General features: G+C 35.0%; 1 protein-coding gene across 1 annotated transcript in view; it reads right to left on the bottom strand.

Annotated features, from left to right (window-relative positions):
- The window catches only part of plcb1 (phospholipase C beta 1), a gene marked incomplete at both ends in the record, with an annotated part of 71898 nt that overhangs the window by 16720 nt on the left and 35343 nt on the right, over window positions 1-19835 (bottom strand). Inside the window, 5 exons of the mRNA XM_079385541.1 lie at window positions 2400-2586; window positions 2664-2748; window positions 3934-4016; window positions 5019-5176; window positions 8870-9016. Coding sequence (XP_079241667.1) covers window positions 2400-2586; window positions 2664-2748; window positions 3934-4016; window positions 5019-5176; window positions 8870-9016 — 660 coding nt within the window. The remainder of the gene's footprint in view (window positions 1-2399; window positions 2587-2663; window positions 2749-3933; window positions 4017-5018; window positions 5177-8869; window positions 9017-19835) is intronic.

The following is a 19835-nucleotide window of genomic DNA, read 5'->3' as shown; positions in this document are numbered from 1 at the left end:
AATTATTTATTTATCATTAAATATCAATAAATAAAGTAAATAATTGTCAATAATGGGTGATGTATTTATCTATCATTAAATAAATATAAATAAATAAATAACATAGAATTGACATTTTTGGATCTATTTAATTGCGCATACATATAAATAATTTTTGTGATTATTTATTTATCTTAAAATAAATACCAATAAATAAACTAAATAATTGTCAGTTATGTGTGATCTATTTAATTTGTGCGTAAATATACATTATTTATTTATCATTAAATAATTGTCATTTTTCGGCGATCTTCTTCATTTGTGCATAAAATAATAGTTTTTTAACTATTTAAATATACTAAATATTAAATTAAATATATAATATTAAATAAACATCTATAAATAAACAATTGCCTTTTTTTGTCATTGTCTATTGCATGTGGTGCATTCATATTAATTAATTTATCTATCAGTCCATTAATCAAATATCAAATAAAGGATATTTATTTGATTGTGAAAGCCTGCTAGCTGCGCTCTCCTGGCTCATGTGAAACGGCTGTGATGTTTCCGGCTCTCAGTGGTGTTACAGGTGACTCCACACAGTCCTGCTGTTCAACATCTGCTTTCTACCTCAATGCTGTCTGCATGGACTCAACCTTTCAGAGCCCTTGCATCCATCACAGGCTCCCACACAAACACACGCTCAAATGTCATCCGCTCAACTCCTCGACCACATGCTGCCACACACAACAACACTGTCTGCTTTCTTTCTTTCCACTTGCTAAAGATAGACGTGAGCACAGTCCACATAATAACTGACTTATCGCAGATTTTCCTACCACTTTTGAAAGATTTCAAAGATTTCAATAAACTGTGGAAACCAGCTGCTGCTTGTCGACAAATGTCAGATATCAATGGCGAAAAATGCGCTTGGATCAAAGTTATAATTTTGTTGTCTGTATCTTTACTCCCAAGGCATTCAAGCCTCTCCAGCAAACAACTAGGACAGAGTCACTTTACCAAACAAACTAAGCTCAAATTTATACATTTACACATTAGAAATTTATCAAAATTTAATTTTCATTTGTTTTATTACAATATATTGTATTTTTTTTTATAATATAGTAATTTATTATATAATATAGTGTTTAATTACAATTTAGAAAAATTTGAATCTATTATTTTACAATTCAGACATTTTTGTCCAACAGGATCAAGGATTTATATTGTATTTAGGGATGCACGATATTGGATTTTTGCCGATATCCGATATGCCAATATTTTTACCTGATACCGCTACCGATATATGCCCTTTTTTTTTTTTAAACAACACCAAGTCTCTCCTGTGCAAAAATTATAAGCAAAATATTTTTAATTTTGGTTAGATTTTAACAAGAACTTATTTGTTAGAATTAAATAAACCATAATGAAGTTTTTTTGACAGCACATTGAAGATTTGAAAATAACTATAAATAAACTATATATCAATCGCAGCATTTTTTTCCCCCAGAAAGATGCAGTGTTAACCCTAACATTTTATTTTATTTATAAGATTTAACATTTGTAAATGGTCTAAAGCAAAAAAGATGTAAAAATTCTGAAAATCTTTTAGAGCTCATGATTTGTTTAAAAAATAAAACATATTACACATTAATGAATAAATCGGTATATATTAAATTATTTAATTTACAAGCGTCATGTTTGTGATTTTTTTTCATACAATCTATAGCTTCTGACATTTAAATCAAAACACTCATTATTTTATGACATCAATTACTGCTTTATTTAATCAGAAACTGTCTAAATGTTTCTTGTGTAGGCTATTTTACTTTTAATTTAATTAGAAGTAAGCCAACAGCGCCCCTTACGGAATTAAAACTCCTTACCGAACGGGTGTTAGGACCGGGGGAGGCTGCCGCTGCACGTGCTATTACTGTTTACTCTATCACACACTGAACACCTCATTCTGTACGTGCTTTCACAGATTAAATGCAGCAATGCAAACAGTCTATGAATGATGATCTAATCATGTGATTTAATCACTAGCACACCCCGAGCACATGTGAGTTAATGTATTCCTCTTATCGGCAAGACATATCGGCATAATTTTTCATATCGGTGCAGATATTTATATTTAAAGCCATTATCGGCCGATTCAGATATCAGTCCGATAAAATCTTGCATCCATAATTGTATTATATTATATTATATTATACAATTGACAAATTTTATTTAAATTTATTATATTATATTGAATATTTACAAATTTATACTCATATATTTCTTTACAATTAAACAATTTAAATGTTATTATATATTTACAATTAGTTATTTCAATAAATATTTAAAATAATAAACACTTAAATTAACTGAATTAAATCTTCTTTAATTTAGCACTGTCTGATTTGAGGGTGTAAGACCTGCGGGTCCAGCGCTGGGAGACGACGGCTCAAAGACGCTGGATGAGTCACTGTTGGTGTTGGAAGCCTGCTCGGACAGCTTCTTCTTAGTGCTGCCGTCTGAGGGTTTGGGGTGAGATTTCTTGTTCTTTATGAGGATCTTTCCCATGAGCTCTTGAGGGCTTGGCAGAGGAACACCAGACTCGAGCTGAAACACAGCAGAATCAGTTAGGAGGACGCTGGCTGATAACAGAGCACCAATGCATCAGGGACAGAGACACTTACAGGATATTTCTCCAGAGTCTCAGTCAAAAGAGCATCCCCGAATATCGATCGGCAATATTCTGCCATCTTGGCTTGCTGTTTGGGGCTGCCATTCAACAGAAACACATGAAACAGCCGTTATTGCAAAAATAACGAGTAACAAAGTAGCACTTTGCAACGTTTGCTGCATCAACAACACTAAATGAAAGTATAAAGTCCAAGACCAAGATGAAATCTGCAGACCTTTTTCATAATTTCTTTGCTGATTTAGGGGGAAAATTTGGAAAATTCTGCTGAATAGATATAAATATGATAATAAACAAAATCATAGTGGAACAAAATAAAATAAAATAAAATAAAATCTTCACTTATTTAGGGGTAGGTTTTGAATTCTGCAGAATAGATGGCATTAAAATAGAATAAACGTATTGGGAGCAGAAAGCATAATACAAAATTAAATAAATTAAAATAAAATAATACAATTAAATTAAATTAAATTAAATAAGAAATACAAAATTGAATAAAAATATAGAACAATAATCTAAAATTACACTGATATCGATTTAGGGGAAAGTTTTGTAGAATTCTGCAGAATAGATTTAAATATGGTAATAAATAAAATATCCTAAACTCTTATTAGAAGCATAATGAAATAAAATATAAAAATAAAATAATAAAATAAAAAAAAACATATTGATAAAATCTAATTTAAATATGGCAATAAACAATATGTACTAAACTCTAATATGAAGCTGAAAGCAAAATGACAAAATAAAACAATAAAATAAAGAATAAAATATAGAATAAAAAATTTAATTAAATTGATTTAGGGAGAAAGCTTCTAAATATGGTAAAATATGTAATATGGTAATAAATAAAATATCCAAAACCCTAACTGGAAGGTGAAAGCATAATGAAATAAAATAAAATACAATATACAATAAATAAAATTAAAGAATTAAATAAATAAAAGGAAATGATAATTAAAATAAAATTTCAAAATTAGCACCTGGCAACGTTCACATGCATGTCATTCTGTGAAACTGTGATGTGACTGAAGTGAAATTCCCTGACTGCTCGCACATCATGTCATCTCTGATTTGATGCAGAAAACGAAGCGAGCACTCAGCCACCAGCGCGTGTGACATCTCATAAGAGAACATTGATGACTGAAAACAAATTATGCATCTCAGAGATGCTTCTAATCGCGCCACTCCTTGTTGCCATAGTTGCAGTCGGCCCCGAGGAGCCGTGGCGTTACGGGAAGAAAACCAGCAGCGTCTACACTTACGAGTCCACATGATTCTCAAAGGACAGGATGACAGGGAACGGAGACGTCTTAAAAGCGCACTCTGCTATGGCTTCGATCACTTCCTGGAAAACAAAACAGATTGAAATGAATTTAGTTTGTCTGAGTAATTTATCTAACAGGAGATATTTTGATATGTCAAAGTGTAATAGCTACATTTATATTGTTTATTTCTCTTTTTTAATGCAGTTATAATACTAAATGCATAGGCATAGCTGATTTTTATTATTGTATTTTCTATTTAACTTGTTACTGAATACAATGTACTTTAATTATAAATTACACAAAAAAATAAAAAAATAAATAATAATAAAAAATTGGGTAGAATTCTGCAGAATATATTTAAATATAGCAATGAATAAAATGTACTGAACTCTTTGTGGAATCTGAAAATAATAAAATAAAATAAAATAAAAAGATGAAAGCATAATGAAAATTAAAGCAAAACATTTATTAAAAAATAATAATATTTTAATAAAAAATAATAATTAATAATAAAAATAACAATAGGTATAATTATGCAGAATAGATTTAAAATAAAAATAAAAATAAATAAAATGTAATTTAATTTAATAAAATTATATAAATACATAAGAATAATAAAAAATGAAAAAGTAAGATAAAATAAAAAAAGAATCACAATAAAATAAAATATCATCTTTGGTGGTTAAAATACAAATATGGTAAGAAATAAAAACATACTAAACTCTTTTTAGAATCTGAAATTAAACAAAATATAGAATAAAATAAAGAATAAAATCTAAAAATAATAGTACAAAACTCTGAAATCTGAAATCATAATTTTATCAAATCAAATAATTATTAAAAATGAATTAGCTTTAATAAAATTAAATGAGCACTCACATGGCTGTAAACTGCAGACAGTTTTTGTATGGGACTGTGTATCAGTAAGTGAAAAATGACTCAGTGCACCTATTATTTTTAAAGAAACGTCTCCAAAAGCAGAAAATAGCTCTAAGTTAAGCACTACTTAACAGTGTGCACTTATGAAAGGCTGCGTGAGAACTCAAAGGTAACCTAACTCTGGTGAGTGTGTGGTGGGTCACCTTGAAGCAGATTTCTGAGGTCATGGTGAAGCCGTGTGTGATGACGGGTTCCTCCTCCGCTGTCCGGCCCTTCCAGCAGTCCAGCTCCACACAGCGACAGCCAGACAGCAGCGTCTGCCGGTACATCTCAACCGAGGAGCTCCCCGCGAGCTGCCCCGCTGACAACACACACGCACACACACACACACAAACGCTGACTGCATGCACAAACTAATATGCACTCACGCAAATATTTTACTTGAGTTGAAAGCTTGTTTCCACCATGGAATTAAACAAAATAAAAAATGTAATTGTGACTTTTTATCTCAAAATTCTGATTTGATCAATTGTGCGATATAAACTCAGAAAAAAAAGTTGCAGATACCTTTTTTTATTCTGTGGCAAAAAAAAACAAAAAACACACACACACACAGTTGCATGATGTAAAATCAGAGTTTCAAAAAACCTGAGAATTGCTTGATGTAAACTTAGAATTCAGTGAAAACAACTGAAAAAATTATGAATTATGTCATGCAAACTTTTAGAGATTCAAAATAATAAAAAAATGTATTTGTGACTTTTTATCTCACAATTCAGATTTTATAAACTTGCAGATCTGAGGAACAAGTTTGAAATGCATGGTATAAATAAATAGGGGAAAAAAGTCATAATTGTGAGAAAAACAGTCGTAATTACCTTTTTTATATAAAAAAAGTCAGAATTACAAGATGTAAACTCTGAGAAAAAGAAGCATAAAAACTGCTAGAAAAGTCAGCCAAAAAAAAGTCAGAATTGTGAGATATTTTTTCCATGGCAGAAACAATCTTTGACAGTATGGACTGCATTATGATATTCATAATTGTTCATGTTTTTTGTCCTTTTTTTGAGCATGACAGAATTCTTCTTATGCATTTTATAAAAATAAAAAAAAACACACAGCAACAGCACATTGCCTTGAATGTCATAAAGCTGAAAATAATGAAGACAGAAGATAATTTGTTTGGGTGTGCTGTTGCTTTAAGAACACCAGTTGTTGCATGTAGCGGTTAAGTATGTACTTTAGCTGCTTTGCACTGTGTGTTAGATTGGTACATTAGCAGTACATTGACCATAATTACATTCATTATTCATTTCCTCTTTGTTTTTGTGGCTAGCATGTTCTCAGCTCCCTCTCCAGATAATTGGTTCTTATGTGATGTAATGCACTTTATCGTAAGTAGACTTTGATAAGAACACAAATGTAAATGCACTAATGCATATAAAACATTTCCAGATGTGGTATTATTATTATTACAGAGCTTGTAAGGACACACAGATTCCTCTCACACCATAATCTTCTTCTTTTTAGCATTTTTATGCAAACTGATTCAAATAAAGGCTCCATTCAAACTTTGTTTAGCAGATCATTTCAGCTTTAGGTCTTCAGTCTACTTTGAGATTTTGCAACTTTATGCATCTTTAGAAACTTAAAAGATATTTTAAGATATCTATACTGTAAGTTGTTGTTTTCTTCTTAATAAAAGTTTTTACACTCTGATCAGTGAAGCCCTTTAAGCAGGTGCTATAAAAAAAATAAAATGCATTATTATAATGCATTCTCTAATAAATTGTGTTCAGACAGTAGTGTGTGTGTGTGTGTGTGTTTTTGTGACAAATGAGGATGTAGATCTTGGTCGAAAACAAGAACACATAAACAGGTCTATTGACAGGACTAAAAGTTAATTAACGACCAGCACCGCGCTCAAGCATCTTGCTCTGCTCTCCTTAATGTCTCACGAGACCCCTAAAACAAAGGGGCATATGTGTGGAAAAATCTGGAATGTATTTAAAACAGGACTTCCCGGTTTTTTTTATCACTTAAGCATAATTCAACCAGAAACAGGACAAGACCTCTGTGTCTGGAAAGGTTCCAGCACCAACCCTCCCATACCTCCTGATCACTAACGCATAAATTCAATGATTGTATCGACCAGGAGAGACATTTTTATGATGAGACTGGACGTTGAAGTCTCCTGTACAGATACATGTCCAACAGAACCCTCGTGACCCCCGGACAACCTCTCTCTCATTTGAACAATCATTTTCTTTCTCTAACAGACAAAGAGACTCAATGCTTTGCTGAAGGATTGCAAAAAGAACAAGTTATAATTGTTGCTGCTCTTGAAGCAATATACTCGGAAACAATATATACAATGTATTTACAATATATATTAAGGTTGTTTTCATGTCATTTATAAGTTGTGTTATTGGAATCTATGGTATTGTTGTAATCTTTTGATGTCTAATTTTCCCGATCACTATTGTTTAGTTTCACATGCTTGGTGTGATTATTTAGAATTAAGCATTGTTTCATCTATGGCTTAACCGCGTAATAGATACAATGGATATATGTACTTTGGGTATGCAAAATACTTGATGTTTGATTTCGAATGAAAGCTGATTTCATCAGCAATAATCTGGTGTGGATGAAAGTCGACTTTTCTCATCATAATGCATGATTACAACACGAATATAAATCTGCTGTCAATAATTTCTTAATGTGATAAAATAACTGAACAGATAATGTATGCACGGAAAAAAGCCGTGCAGGGCGGGGCTCCGCCCCACAGGAAGAATCCGATTGGGTCAGTCGCCCGTGGGTGGATCCCAAATCAGCCCGTTAAAGACAGACACCCAACTGTGTGTCTCGGCTCGTCTCTCTCTGCTTGCTCACGCGCTGTTTGAACTTCGGTTCCTGCTCTGATCGCGCTGCTAAGCGCTTCTTGCCATTAACATCATGGCCGAGCATTGAACAACGATCAGGACTCAGTCAAACTTCTAAAGAAACTTTAACACCAGAAGCCAAAGAACTGAAACAAACTTCCTGAGAGAGTCATCACTTCACAGAGAAACCAACCAACTGCGAGAGGGGTTCCCCGTGACGACACATCAGCCGCCAATCCAAACCGGATTCCCTCGGAACAGCAAAGGAACGGAAACTCAGCTGAAAGCAAGTAAATCAAACAATATTTCCTAATTCTGCTGGAAACTGGTTGTATTCGTCTTTAAGAGTAAAGATAGTGAAGTTCCATGCTTGTGATTCCCTCAGGTTGAAGTCAGAGCATTCTTAAAAACGAGCATTAGAACCTAAAACTCTCTTCAGATCAAAACAATTCATTGCCTGCAATGTGTGTGTGTGTGTTTACGTATTCTGTTTTGTGTTATTTAGCTTAGTATTGTGTTAGAGTAGTGAAATAAACTTTGATTCCATTACGAAATCTCTTGTCTGTTGCTGTGATTTTGCAAGTCTGAAACAATTTGCCAAAGATCGCGTTACCTACGCTCAAAGTTTACCAATGCTAATTTTACTTATGCTAAAATTACCTAATATCAACATTACCTAATCAATTCAGTAGTACTGTGGCCACGGAATTATTCAGAATTATTAAGGCATACTGGTTTAATGCTTGCTGGACAAGTTGTTAATGAGGTATGGTTAACAAGGTATAAGTTGGACATTTTGATTAATATCAATTAATCATATAAATATCAAATCTTAAGAATGATTCCCTAAAAGCTAAAATTAAAGTAATAGTTCTAAAGTTACTACAAGGACATAAATTTGTATAATGACACAGGTATAACAAGGTGAAGGTGACTTTTCAGGACATTGACCCATGTCCCCACTTTTCAAACCGCTTATAAATCATACAGAGTGATTTTTTTTTTTTTGGGGGGGGGGGGGGGGGGGGTGGAGTAGAAATGCACAGTCTCCTGTGAGTTTAGGTGTAGGGCAATGGCACATACAGTTTGTACAGTATAAAAACCATTACGCCAGTGGGATGTCCCCACTTTTCACAAAAACAAACGTGTGTGTGTGTGTGTTGTGATACCTGTAAGGTAGGTGTTGTGGGAGGAGTTGATGAAGTACTGAGAAAGAGGGAATGTCATGTCTTCACTCTGGTCCAGTTTTTCTGGAGGAATGACGCTGTTCTCCTCACTGATCAGATACCTGGCGAAGCCCTCCACTGAGATCTGCCCTGTTACACAAATCAGATATAAAAAAAACTTCATGCATCACATTTCAGTAGACAAGATAATAGGCATCATTTCAGGACGCTTAAACTGCATAATTGCATTCACAACCCTGGTAAGATTTTTTTATGCTTTTGAAAGAAGAGTCTTCTGCTCATAAAAGCTGCATTTATTTGATTAAAATACAGTAAAAACAGCAAAATTGTAAAATATTACTCAAATTTAAAATAGCTGTTTTCTGTGTGAATATATGATAAAATGTCATTTACTTCTGTGATCAAATCTGAATTTTCAGCATCATTACTCCCGTCTTTAGTGTCACATGATCCTTCAGAAATCATTCTAATATGCTGATTTACTGCTCAAGAAACATTTCTGATTATTATCAGTGTTGAAAACAGTTCATATTTTTGTAGAAATTGTCATGCATTTTATTTTTCAGAATTCTTTGATGAATAGAAAGTTCCAAAGAACAGCATTTATTTGAATTAGAAATATTTTGTAACAATAATACTTTTGATCAATTGAATTCGTCCTTGCTAACTAAAAGCATTAATTTCCTTCAACGGTTGTGATGGTAGTGTATGAAGTCCATGACAGTAGAGCGCTACGCATGCAACAGGGTTGACTTCACCTCAGAATATTATCACTGTCTTTCTCTCTTTTGCACCTCAAGTAACAGCTCGTCTCCTGGAGTAAATTAGCACTGCGACTGCAAACAGACTTCAAATTAAACTCAAGCTGGAGATCAGCACTGGCAGCTGAAGGGAAGACACTCGGGACGAGCGTCCCCTGCGACTCATTCTCATCAGCACTTTACATTAATTAAAGCTGTTCTTTGCAGAGCTCCGGAGGTAATTAACTGTGGCCCTTTTTCTGGTGGGACGGGGCAGCGCGGTGGGGATCGCCGGCGTCTCTGTCGCTCCAGAGCAAGCAGCCTTTGATTTGTACGCACCGAAATAACACCAACTACCTTGCTGTCGCGAACGGGGAGGCGCATGGCTTTTAAAGACTACAATTACCACACACTGCTGAAATTCAGCAATTGCCCTGTCGAGTTAAATGAAGAACGAAAGAACAAGATCCCATCTGCTGTCACGGTCCTGCATCTTAAGGTGCTTTTCAGGCCAGTTAGATGCTCAGACAGGTCTACTTTCAAGATTTCACAGGGTTTTGTGCTGGCTTGGCCATTGTTTTAGCCCTATATGGTATCATATTTGATTTGCAATTTTATAATGATCTAAATGATCAGCATGATCAAAACTTTGTGTTGTTCAAGTTTGATTGATATTTTAGACTTTATCATCAAGTAGAAACTCTTTTAGTCTGATTGTACAAGCGTCCACCTTCAGCTGGTGGTTCAGGTGTCTTTCTGCTGTCAAATCTTGACTGGTTTTTAGTAAGAAGTAAGAATATTGTTAGTGATATTTCAAGATGACCATTTACTGGACTGTTAACTGTTATTTTAGTACCTTTGAGTTTTTATTTTAATATTTTTATTTTCATTTTAAAGTTTTAGTAATTTTGTTGTGTTTTGTCATTTTTATTATGTCTATATTGTTTTTTTAAGTTTTAGTTTATTTAATATTTTGAGTTAGATTTCATGTTTTATAGTTTGTTTGTTTTAATTTTAATGTAAACGTTGTATTAACTTTATTTTCTATATTTTTTTAAGTTTTTAGTTTTATTTAGATTTGATTTATTTTTTATAGTTTCTGATTTTATTTCAACTATAGATAAAGTTTTAATAACTTTGTTGTGCTTTTGTAATTTTTTAGATTTATTTATTGCCAATATTGTTTTTATTAAGTTTTAGGTTTAGTTCATTTAGTTAATTTTATTGAACATATCTTATATCAATGAATGACATTTTTATGATTTTAGTTTTAGTTAGCAAAAAATAACACTCGCTTCAGTTGAGTGAATCATCATCATCTTTATTTATTTATTTAAAATAATATTAACTGAATCATGTTCAAATATGTCTCATATATCATATATTGTATATCATCAGTCTTCTGAGCAGCGTTTATTTCTTCATCTCTCAGTCAGCATTGGATTGCATTGCATTATATGTTTGGATCATTTCAGTCTCATCTTACCAAGACATCTAAAAAATCCTGGGTTATTTTTTCTACCCAAATGCTGGGTTAAGCCATTTGGGTATTTTTTGGGGGTTATTTTCTCAGTCCTGGGTAGTTTTGGGGTAGTTCTTTGTAACCCAACCGCTGGGTTATTTTCTGGGTCATTTTGACTGAGAGTTGAATCAATACACCCCCTCCCCCACCCAGACGCATCAACCCAGCTTCTTGGGTCAAATCAACTCAGTAGGCTCAGCGCAGCGCGGGCTGACTGAATTCGAGGTGGAGGTGGATGCCACACACACACTGTAATATTTGGAGAAATAAGGTTCGTATCAATATATTTATACATATAACATGTATTTTTTAACCTATTTATACACATAACATAATACTGAGGGCTATAAAAAGACAAATGTGCGATAACAGTCAAGTTTACATGGCATTAAATGCGCCGCCAGCTTCGTTCGTTTTGCTTTGCTGGTTTATAATGCCCGCTGGTCTGATAGTAAATAAATTTTCAAATTTATGCAACGAGATGTAATGTAAACTTGCATTCCTTGCCTTTTCAGATTATTAAAATGAGATTTCTGTCCATTACAGCTAAATCTTTGGTAATACATTTCTGAAAACCACCTTTTGTACACGTACAGTCAAACCTGCCCATCCTCCATCGTACTGCAGTGCTGCTGAGTCAAAACAACCCAATTTTTGGGTCATCTGTCGCGGGCTTTTTGGATCGTCAGCAGGAGGACTTCTAGACGGCACTTTTTCAAACACTGTCTTCAGCGTTTTTTCTGGTGAAATTAAGGTTTGTATTTGTCTTCGTATTATTTAATCGTTTCCGACTGGTAAAATGTGCCGTTCTGTATCTAAAATATCACTTATATGATGGATCATAATCACCTAAAGCCGAGGTAGCTTAGCCCATCTGCATTTTTTTTGTGGCCCGCGTCATGGTTGTACAATCGTTTGTTCTGATTATTCACTATTTTTGTCTTTTCTTGTTCATAGTCCAAGCTCGGAGACAAAAAAGGGCCTAGCATCAGCCTTGGTGCAAGCAGTCCCCTGTCTGCACGATAAAACTGCCAATGGTTATGTAAGTAGTAAGATTTGTTGCTATGTAAATAGTACATGTTACTGTGTACTTTTCAGAGAGGGCATACAGAATTGTTTAAATTGCTGAATTTTTTAAATATATAAGTGACAATGTGTAGAGGAATGTATAGAATTATTCACAATACCCACAATCCCGCACTGAAATTCAGGCCCTGTGTTCATGTGTATTGTATGTTCATACATTATTTATGTCTTTCCAGGACACATGGTATGCCCAATGCCGAAATAATAGACCAGCCACTGGGTTCATTGAAGAGAGACTGAGGAACATACGAAAGCGACTGAGGCGCTTGAGAAGACCACAAGGAGAGAAAGAAGATGCACCATGCAGGACAGTCGTGCCAGGTAATGGGTAGACTCGATTCTTAAAGGAGTAGTTCATGCAAAAAAATCCCTGCAATCTCAAAGTCTGATGATTTTAAGATGTCAAGACAAAGGGACTTTTTGTTGTTTATAATGCAGAAAAAAGAAGCATCCTCTCGTTTTCAAATGCATTTTTTTCAGCAAATTTCTTAACATGTAAATATTTGTGTGTGTGTATATATATATATATATATATATATATATATATATATATATATATATTGTATATCTCATTTGTTAATATTAATGTGTTAACTAACATAAACTAACAATGAGCAATACATTTGTTACAGTATTTATTGAATTTTTGTTACTGTTAGTTTGAAAAAAAGCAACAGTCATTCATATTTTCACAGTGCATTAACCAATGTTAACAAATACAATGTGATTTCAACAGTAAATGTAGAAATTAAGATTATTAAATTCTGTAGAAGTATTGTTCATGCTTAGTTCATTTTAACTAATAAAACGTTATTGTAAAGTGTAACCGAAACTCTTTTGACTTGCTTTGTATGCCTGTCAGTGGCTCTGTCAAAGTGGGCCATAATAACTTTCAGGTATTTTGCCTCATCCAAAGCTCTGGCCCTTGATTGAATAAACATTTTGGATTAACTACCCAACCCACCACCCATACCCACACCCCGATACCCCCATTATTTTTCACCTTAATTCATTTGCATTATCTGTCCTTTAGGTTGGAACAAATATGGTGGAGTACCTCCAGCAGGCTGAAGCATCAAGACCTTACCCTTATGTCCTGTCACTTGAAAATGGACTCATTGACTCTCAGGCATTTGTCATCCTTGCAGGAAAAGCTTTGGAGCAAAGCACTCTCATTGGGGCAGTAGATGCATGCTTCAAATCATTTTATGTTTTCGATGTAACCTATCCAAAACAGTGTTTCTATTGTTGGGAGTTTATTCAAAATATTTTTCAGTTGGAGGGAAGTGAATCCCCAACAGTGAAATTTTTACACTCGGCACTACATTCTTGCAAGTAGACGATAAGAAGTTCTTTGAACAAGTAGTGGTTCAAGTATATGAGGTAGCAATTTATTTTTCATTTTATTTGCAGTTAAGTTTTTTTTTATATATATATATATATATATATTTATATATATATATATATATATATATTTATTTATTTTTTTGCTTGAGGAAGAGTAGTACTTTGTGCACATACTGATGATTATCAATATTTTTGTGAAAACTTTTTACTGGGAAAATTCTGTATTTCATCGTTTTATTTTTGTGTTCATACTGTAGGCTAAAAACAATAGGTTCGTAGACTAAAAACAATACTGCTTTGTAACAAACAGTTGAGGTATTTCAGAGTTTTTAACTTCATGTGCATATGGATTCATGTGCAAACTGTTTTACTAAACCTTGAGGTTTTTTGTAGTTCATGAATTTTTAAAAATGTTAAAACATTTACAGTTTTTCAACTACAGAGGCAAACCATAAAAATGAAATAAATTGTTTTTGAATGCTGTTTATAAATGGAATTTTATTGTTTTACTTTTGTATGATCTCTTGAATTTTTGGTTGAGTAAAGTGTATTTACAAAGTGTAATGTGCTGAAAAATATTAATGAAAAAATAAAGCTTATACAATGTTGACCTGTTTATTTGTCATGTGGTATATTTAATTTTAAAATATGATTTTAAAAGGAATACAAATAAATTACCTTTCAAAATATAACCCATTTATGAAATCAAATTAACCCATCATTTTAGTAAAAAATAACCAAGTTTTGGGTAGAAAAACAACCCATTTGCTGGGTTAAAATTAATAACCCAACTTCTTGGGTTAGTTTAACCCCATATGGGTTCTGTCCTATATTTACCCAGCAGTTGGGTTAAAAACAACCCAATTTGGGTTGTTTTTAACCCAGTGTTTTTTAGAGTGTGGAGATATAGAGTGATGAATCATATTTATATAATTTTATATCAGTATCTGCTGTACAAATAAATAAAGATCTCACTGATTTACATTACAAGCATCAAAATGTCAGCATATTAATATCAGCATCTGCAGGAAATTCTCAGAGTCTCTGAATAAAATTGATCTGTATTTTCCTCCTTATTCTCACTATATCAGACTATATGAGCCAGAAAAGCCTGATATATCAAATATGATACTCAACAAAAAACACATATGAAACATTTTTGCTTAAGATTTGTTTTTATATTGTGTCTAAAGGTTCAATAAACTGTTCCATTTAAAAAAAAAAAAAAAAAAGTGATTATTTCTTATGTCAGGCTTCACAAGGTTAAAGAAAGATGCTTTTTTTTTAACAGCCAAATACAAAAATAAGCATCTCGTCTCCAGCGTTTATCAGACAATGAATGTCCCTCAGACAAAATGTAATCCTGCCAATGCAGACCATTCCTGCTTTACAACCCGATTGTTCCTCCAAATCTGCAATCAATACTATGCAAATATGAGCGTCCCGTGTGTCTGGCGTGTCTGGTGTGGGCGGTGGACTGTCCTCTGTCTGTCTCTGAGATGACACTGAGAAAACAGAGTTGTAATCTGCGTGACAGAGAGGTGTCTTGTTGAACCGGCAGCTAAAGAACCCGACGATCCTCCTCATCTATCGCCATCGCTAGCCCCTCTGGACTCAATGTGCCTAATCAATCACCAGTCACGCATTATCATCCCGTGACCTGATCTCCAGTTCGCCCGTGGAGCCTTGTGCTCTGAGAGATATAAATAAACCGGCTCCACTGCAGCATCGGACTGCATCTCGTGAGTTATTGTTGCTATGGTAATGAAACGGTGCAGAATGTTATGGAGGTTTGGTTTTCTTTCTGCAGAATAAGAAAACTCACAGGTTGTGTCCAAAAACAAGTACACTTCCTCGCTGTCCGCCTCCTACAAGTACCAGTGTGTACTTTTGTGTGTGTGTATTTTATTGTGTAATGTCTATTGCTGTATTAATTAATGGTAAACGCTATGGGATGCGAGAAGAAATTCCAACAATAAAGTGAAATTGAATTGAATTGAACATAGGCAGCTGCCTTATAAGGAGATGTCCTAACTTAAACACATACTTACAGTTAGGTCCATATATATTTGGACACTGAAACAATTTTCATCATTTCGGCTCTGTATGCCACCAGAATAGTATTAAAATGAAACAATCAAGGTGAAATTGAAGTGCAGACTTTAAGCTTTAATTCAAGGGGTTGAACAAAAATATAATATAACATGCTTAGAAATTACAACCATTTTTATACACAGTCCCTCCATTTTCAAGGGCTATAATAAATTTAATCATAAATAAAATGTTCATTTTTAATATTTTGTTGAGAATTTTGTTTGTCTTCAGTGAGTGAAATGCAGCTCAGTCGGGTTCAGATCAGGAGACTGACTCGGCCTTTGCCCACTTTTTTACCTTCAAAATCTCCTGGGTCGCTTTTGCTGTATGTTTTGGGTCCATTTGCACTATGAAGAGCTGTCCAATCAACTTTTGCATTTGTCTGAATCTGGGCAGAGAGTATATCTCTACACACGTCAGAACTGATCCGGCTGTCTCATCATCACTAAACACCAGTAACCCAGTGCCACTGGAAGCCATGCAGCTCATGATCACACTGCTCCATGTTTCACAGATGATGCTGTGTGCTTTGGATCATGAGCTGTTCTAAGCCTTCTCCATACTTTTTTCTTCCCATCATTCTGGTATAGGTTGATCTTAATTTCATCTGTCTAAAGAATGCTTTTCCAGAAGTGCTCTGGCTTTTTTAGATGTTTTTTTTGGCAAAGTCTACTCTGGCCTTGTTTTCAGCTTATGGTGAAGCCTCTGTATTTGCTGTGGTGAAGTCTTCTCTTGATTATAGATGCGTCTGCCTCCTGGAGAGTGTTCTTCTCTTGGCTGGATATTGTTAAACGGTTTTTCTTTACCATGGAGAGGATCCTCCTATCATCCACCACGGTTGTACTCTGTGAACATCCAGGACTTTTTATGTTTCTGAGCTCACCAGTGCACTCTTTTTCTAAAAATGTGCGAAACTAAGAATGTTTCTAAGAATGTTTATTTGGCCGGTCCTAATGTTCCTGCTACCTCTCTGATGGAAATGTTTTGTTTTTGAAGCCTAACAATTTTCTGTTTGACTTGTATGGAGAGATCCTTTGACCGCATGATGTGGGTTCACAGCAACAGCTTCCAAATACAAATGACACACTTAGAATCAACTCCAGAGCTTTTACCTGCTTAATTGATGTAGAAATAACAAAGGAATAGTCCACTTCTGGCCATGAAACAGCTTTTGAATCAACTGTCCAATTACTTATGGTGCCTTGAAAAAGGGGGAGGTACATATTAATGAGTTATTCCTTAACCTTTCCTCCAATTTTGATGTGAATAGCCTCAAATTAAAGCTCAGAGTGTGCACTTTAAGAACATATTCATATTATAACTACAAACATTTTGGATAAAATAACCACTTTTTAATCTATATTTTTCAGTTTAGAATGAATTAGTATATTTGTTTGTACATTAAATAACTTAAGTATATTAACTATTAGTATTTTGTTTTCCCATTATTTGCTCCAACATCATCTTTTCAGCAAATCATTTAGGGCGAAAGTCACAATCTAATTAATATTCATGACCCTGTGTGCTGATTCGCTGACAGACAGCAACAAACAAGTCGAAATGACTATGAATATCTGACAAAAGTATGCGTTTATATTTAGCTGTTGCAATAATGTTTCAGGCCTAACTACCTACTCTCATGAGGAAAATTCTCAAATGTGACTGATGTTTCTGTAAAATTTCATATTTTCAAACGGCATCTTATATGAATGTATCCATGGCAACAGGCCTTTAAATTGGATGGGATGTATATCGGGATCGTTGCTGGTTGAATCCCGAGGTGTTTGCCGTTTGAACATGGAAACACAGGAATCCATCAGTGTTTAATGCGGCTGTCAATCAACAAGTTGGGAGGAAAAACTAATGAGGGATTAGATTTCATATTAGCGCGATGGCGGGAACAGACGGAGTGCGATTAGAAAGACCTGACATCTTCTGCTCTTGTATAAATGTGACACCTCATGGGAACGCAAGGCAAAACCCTCCCACGTAATTATCAGGAATTAACAATTACACAGAGCTGTCTATCAGCGATCGATGGAGAAAACACCATCCAGCCGAGAGCTGCTGATGGATTCTGACTGGAATTAAAAGCTGCAGCGAATGGGATGATTTTCAGTGAATTTTTACGTAAATTTGGATCTGTTTCTTACACAAAACATCACATGATTTCAGAGGATTTGCAATATAGTGAATGAGTTATTTGATTAGCTGAATGGTTAATTGAAATCAAATTAATATCACAGATTTGTGATGAGAAGCATTAATAAAGCTGCTGCCAAAAATGGAGAAGCTTTAAGGGTGTCAGATGGTTTTCTGCCAAAATAAAAGCTTGATGGGTTAAAACTTAGAAATTAAGAAATGAAAACATAAATGTTAGAACTATAATAAATAGTAAATAGTTATTATCATTACTATTAATACAATTGTCATACAATTGGGAAGTCGTGGCCTAATGGTTAGAGAGTCGGACTCGTAATCGGAAGGTTGCGGGTTCGAGTCCCCGGCCGGCAGGGATTGTAGGTGGGGGGAGTGAATGTACAGCGCTCTCTCCACCCTCAATACCACGACTGAGGTGCCCATGAGCAAGGCACCGAACCCCCAATTGCTCCCCGGGCGCCGCAGCATGGCTGCCCACTGCTCCGGGTGTGTGTTCACGGTGTGTGTGTGTGTGTGTGTGCATTTGTTCACTACTCACTGCTGTGTGTGTGCACTTGGATGGGTTAAACGCAGAGCACCAATTTCGAGTATGGGTCACCATACTTGACAATACGTCACGACGATTGTTGTTGTTTATTTATTATTTTTCTTATTATTATTCTATTAATAATTTTCTTTATTCCTATTTTTATTAATATAATTAGTAGTAGTGCTATTATTTCATAAACATACTGAAACATAATTCCAATATCCCCCCAATATTTAATAGTTGATGGAAACTTAGAATCAGGCTATTTATTAATTGTTTGAATCGCGCCTTCGGCACTTTTATAAAGCTAACCTCTTGTACGAACCGAACGGAGCGCTTATCAGCACAACATGACTGAAGCACAGTTCTTTTAATTGTGCACGAGCGGCGCGCGAATCACCCTATACTCTGTGCGCGTTCACCAGCGCGCTCGTGAAGTGTGAGAAGATTTGCGCGAACCATTCCTATCGCCAAGCTGATGATAAAATATGCAATCTATTTTAATTCTATTGAGAAACTGCCACTTTAAAATGCTATGGAGAAAGTCGAACATTATCTAAAAAAAAGGCACAAACTAAAAAGACTGATGAAAAGAGGAGAAAACATAATCTTGCACCAGCACTAACATAATATTCAAATATTTTTAAACTAGCCTACTCATGACCACCTTTACTATAATTTATCACGTTTTACTGTAGGCTTATTTATTGTGGTAAATTTTGTCCAACTTTAGAATTTATAATTGATAATCTGATTGCCACGGTTTGGTTTCCTTTCAGTTCTGTTTTGCCCTTATTTGGTAGTTCCTGTCCTTGTTTAGTTAATAATTCATCCTGTTCACCTGTCTTGTGTTTATTATCTCGTTTACTCCTTTGTTCCTGTTCTTTTATAAGCATTCAGTTATGTTCAAGCCTTCGTCGAGTCTCAAACTAACGTTATGTTAATGCTGATATTTCTGTTGTTAATACGTCTGCACTATTAAAATAACCTGTTTATCCTGAATCCCTCGTCTTCCTGTCTCCTACGATCAGCAACGCGTAACAGAAGACTCGACCTACAAAGAACAAATGGATGAACGTAACCAGTTCATTTTGATGGCTCACGCCACCAAGGAGCCTCTGGATTTTGTCTGGGCTTTTGTGCTGCTCGCCCTCACCAGCTCCCTCAATGGAGATGCCCTTAAAACACAGTTCCGGCTCGGGATCACATATCACCAGCGGGCGGAGCTCCCAGACATCTCCAACCTAAACTGGAGGGAGGCGGTTATCAGGTGTCTGGAGAGTCTCCGATCCCGAGCCGGAGCCCAGTCCGTAGCGATGATGGTCCCGACCAGCTTCAAACCTCCAGAGCGCCCTCAAGTGTCCGCGCCTCCAGAGCGCCCTCCTGTGCCCGCTCCGCGCCAACGCTTTCCAGTGCCCGCTCCTAGTCAGCATTCCCCAGTGCTCGCTTCTCCAGAGCCAGTCCCTCCAG

The sequence above is a fragment of the Barbus barbus genome (genome assembly GCF_936440315.1).
Source record: "Barbus barbus genome assembly, chromosome: 30".
Taxonomy (NCBI): Eukaryota; Metazoa; Chordata; class Actinopteri; order Cypriniformes; family Cyprinidae; genus Barbus; species Barbus barbus.
The sequence above is the reverse complement of the archived record's forward strand: the minus strand, read 5'-3'. Positions and strand labels throughout refer to the sequence as shown.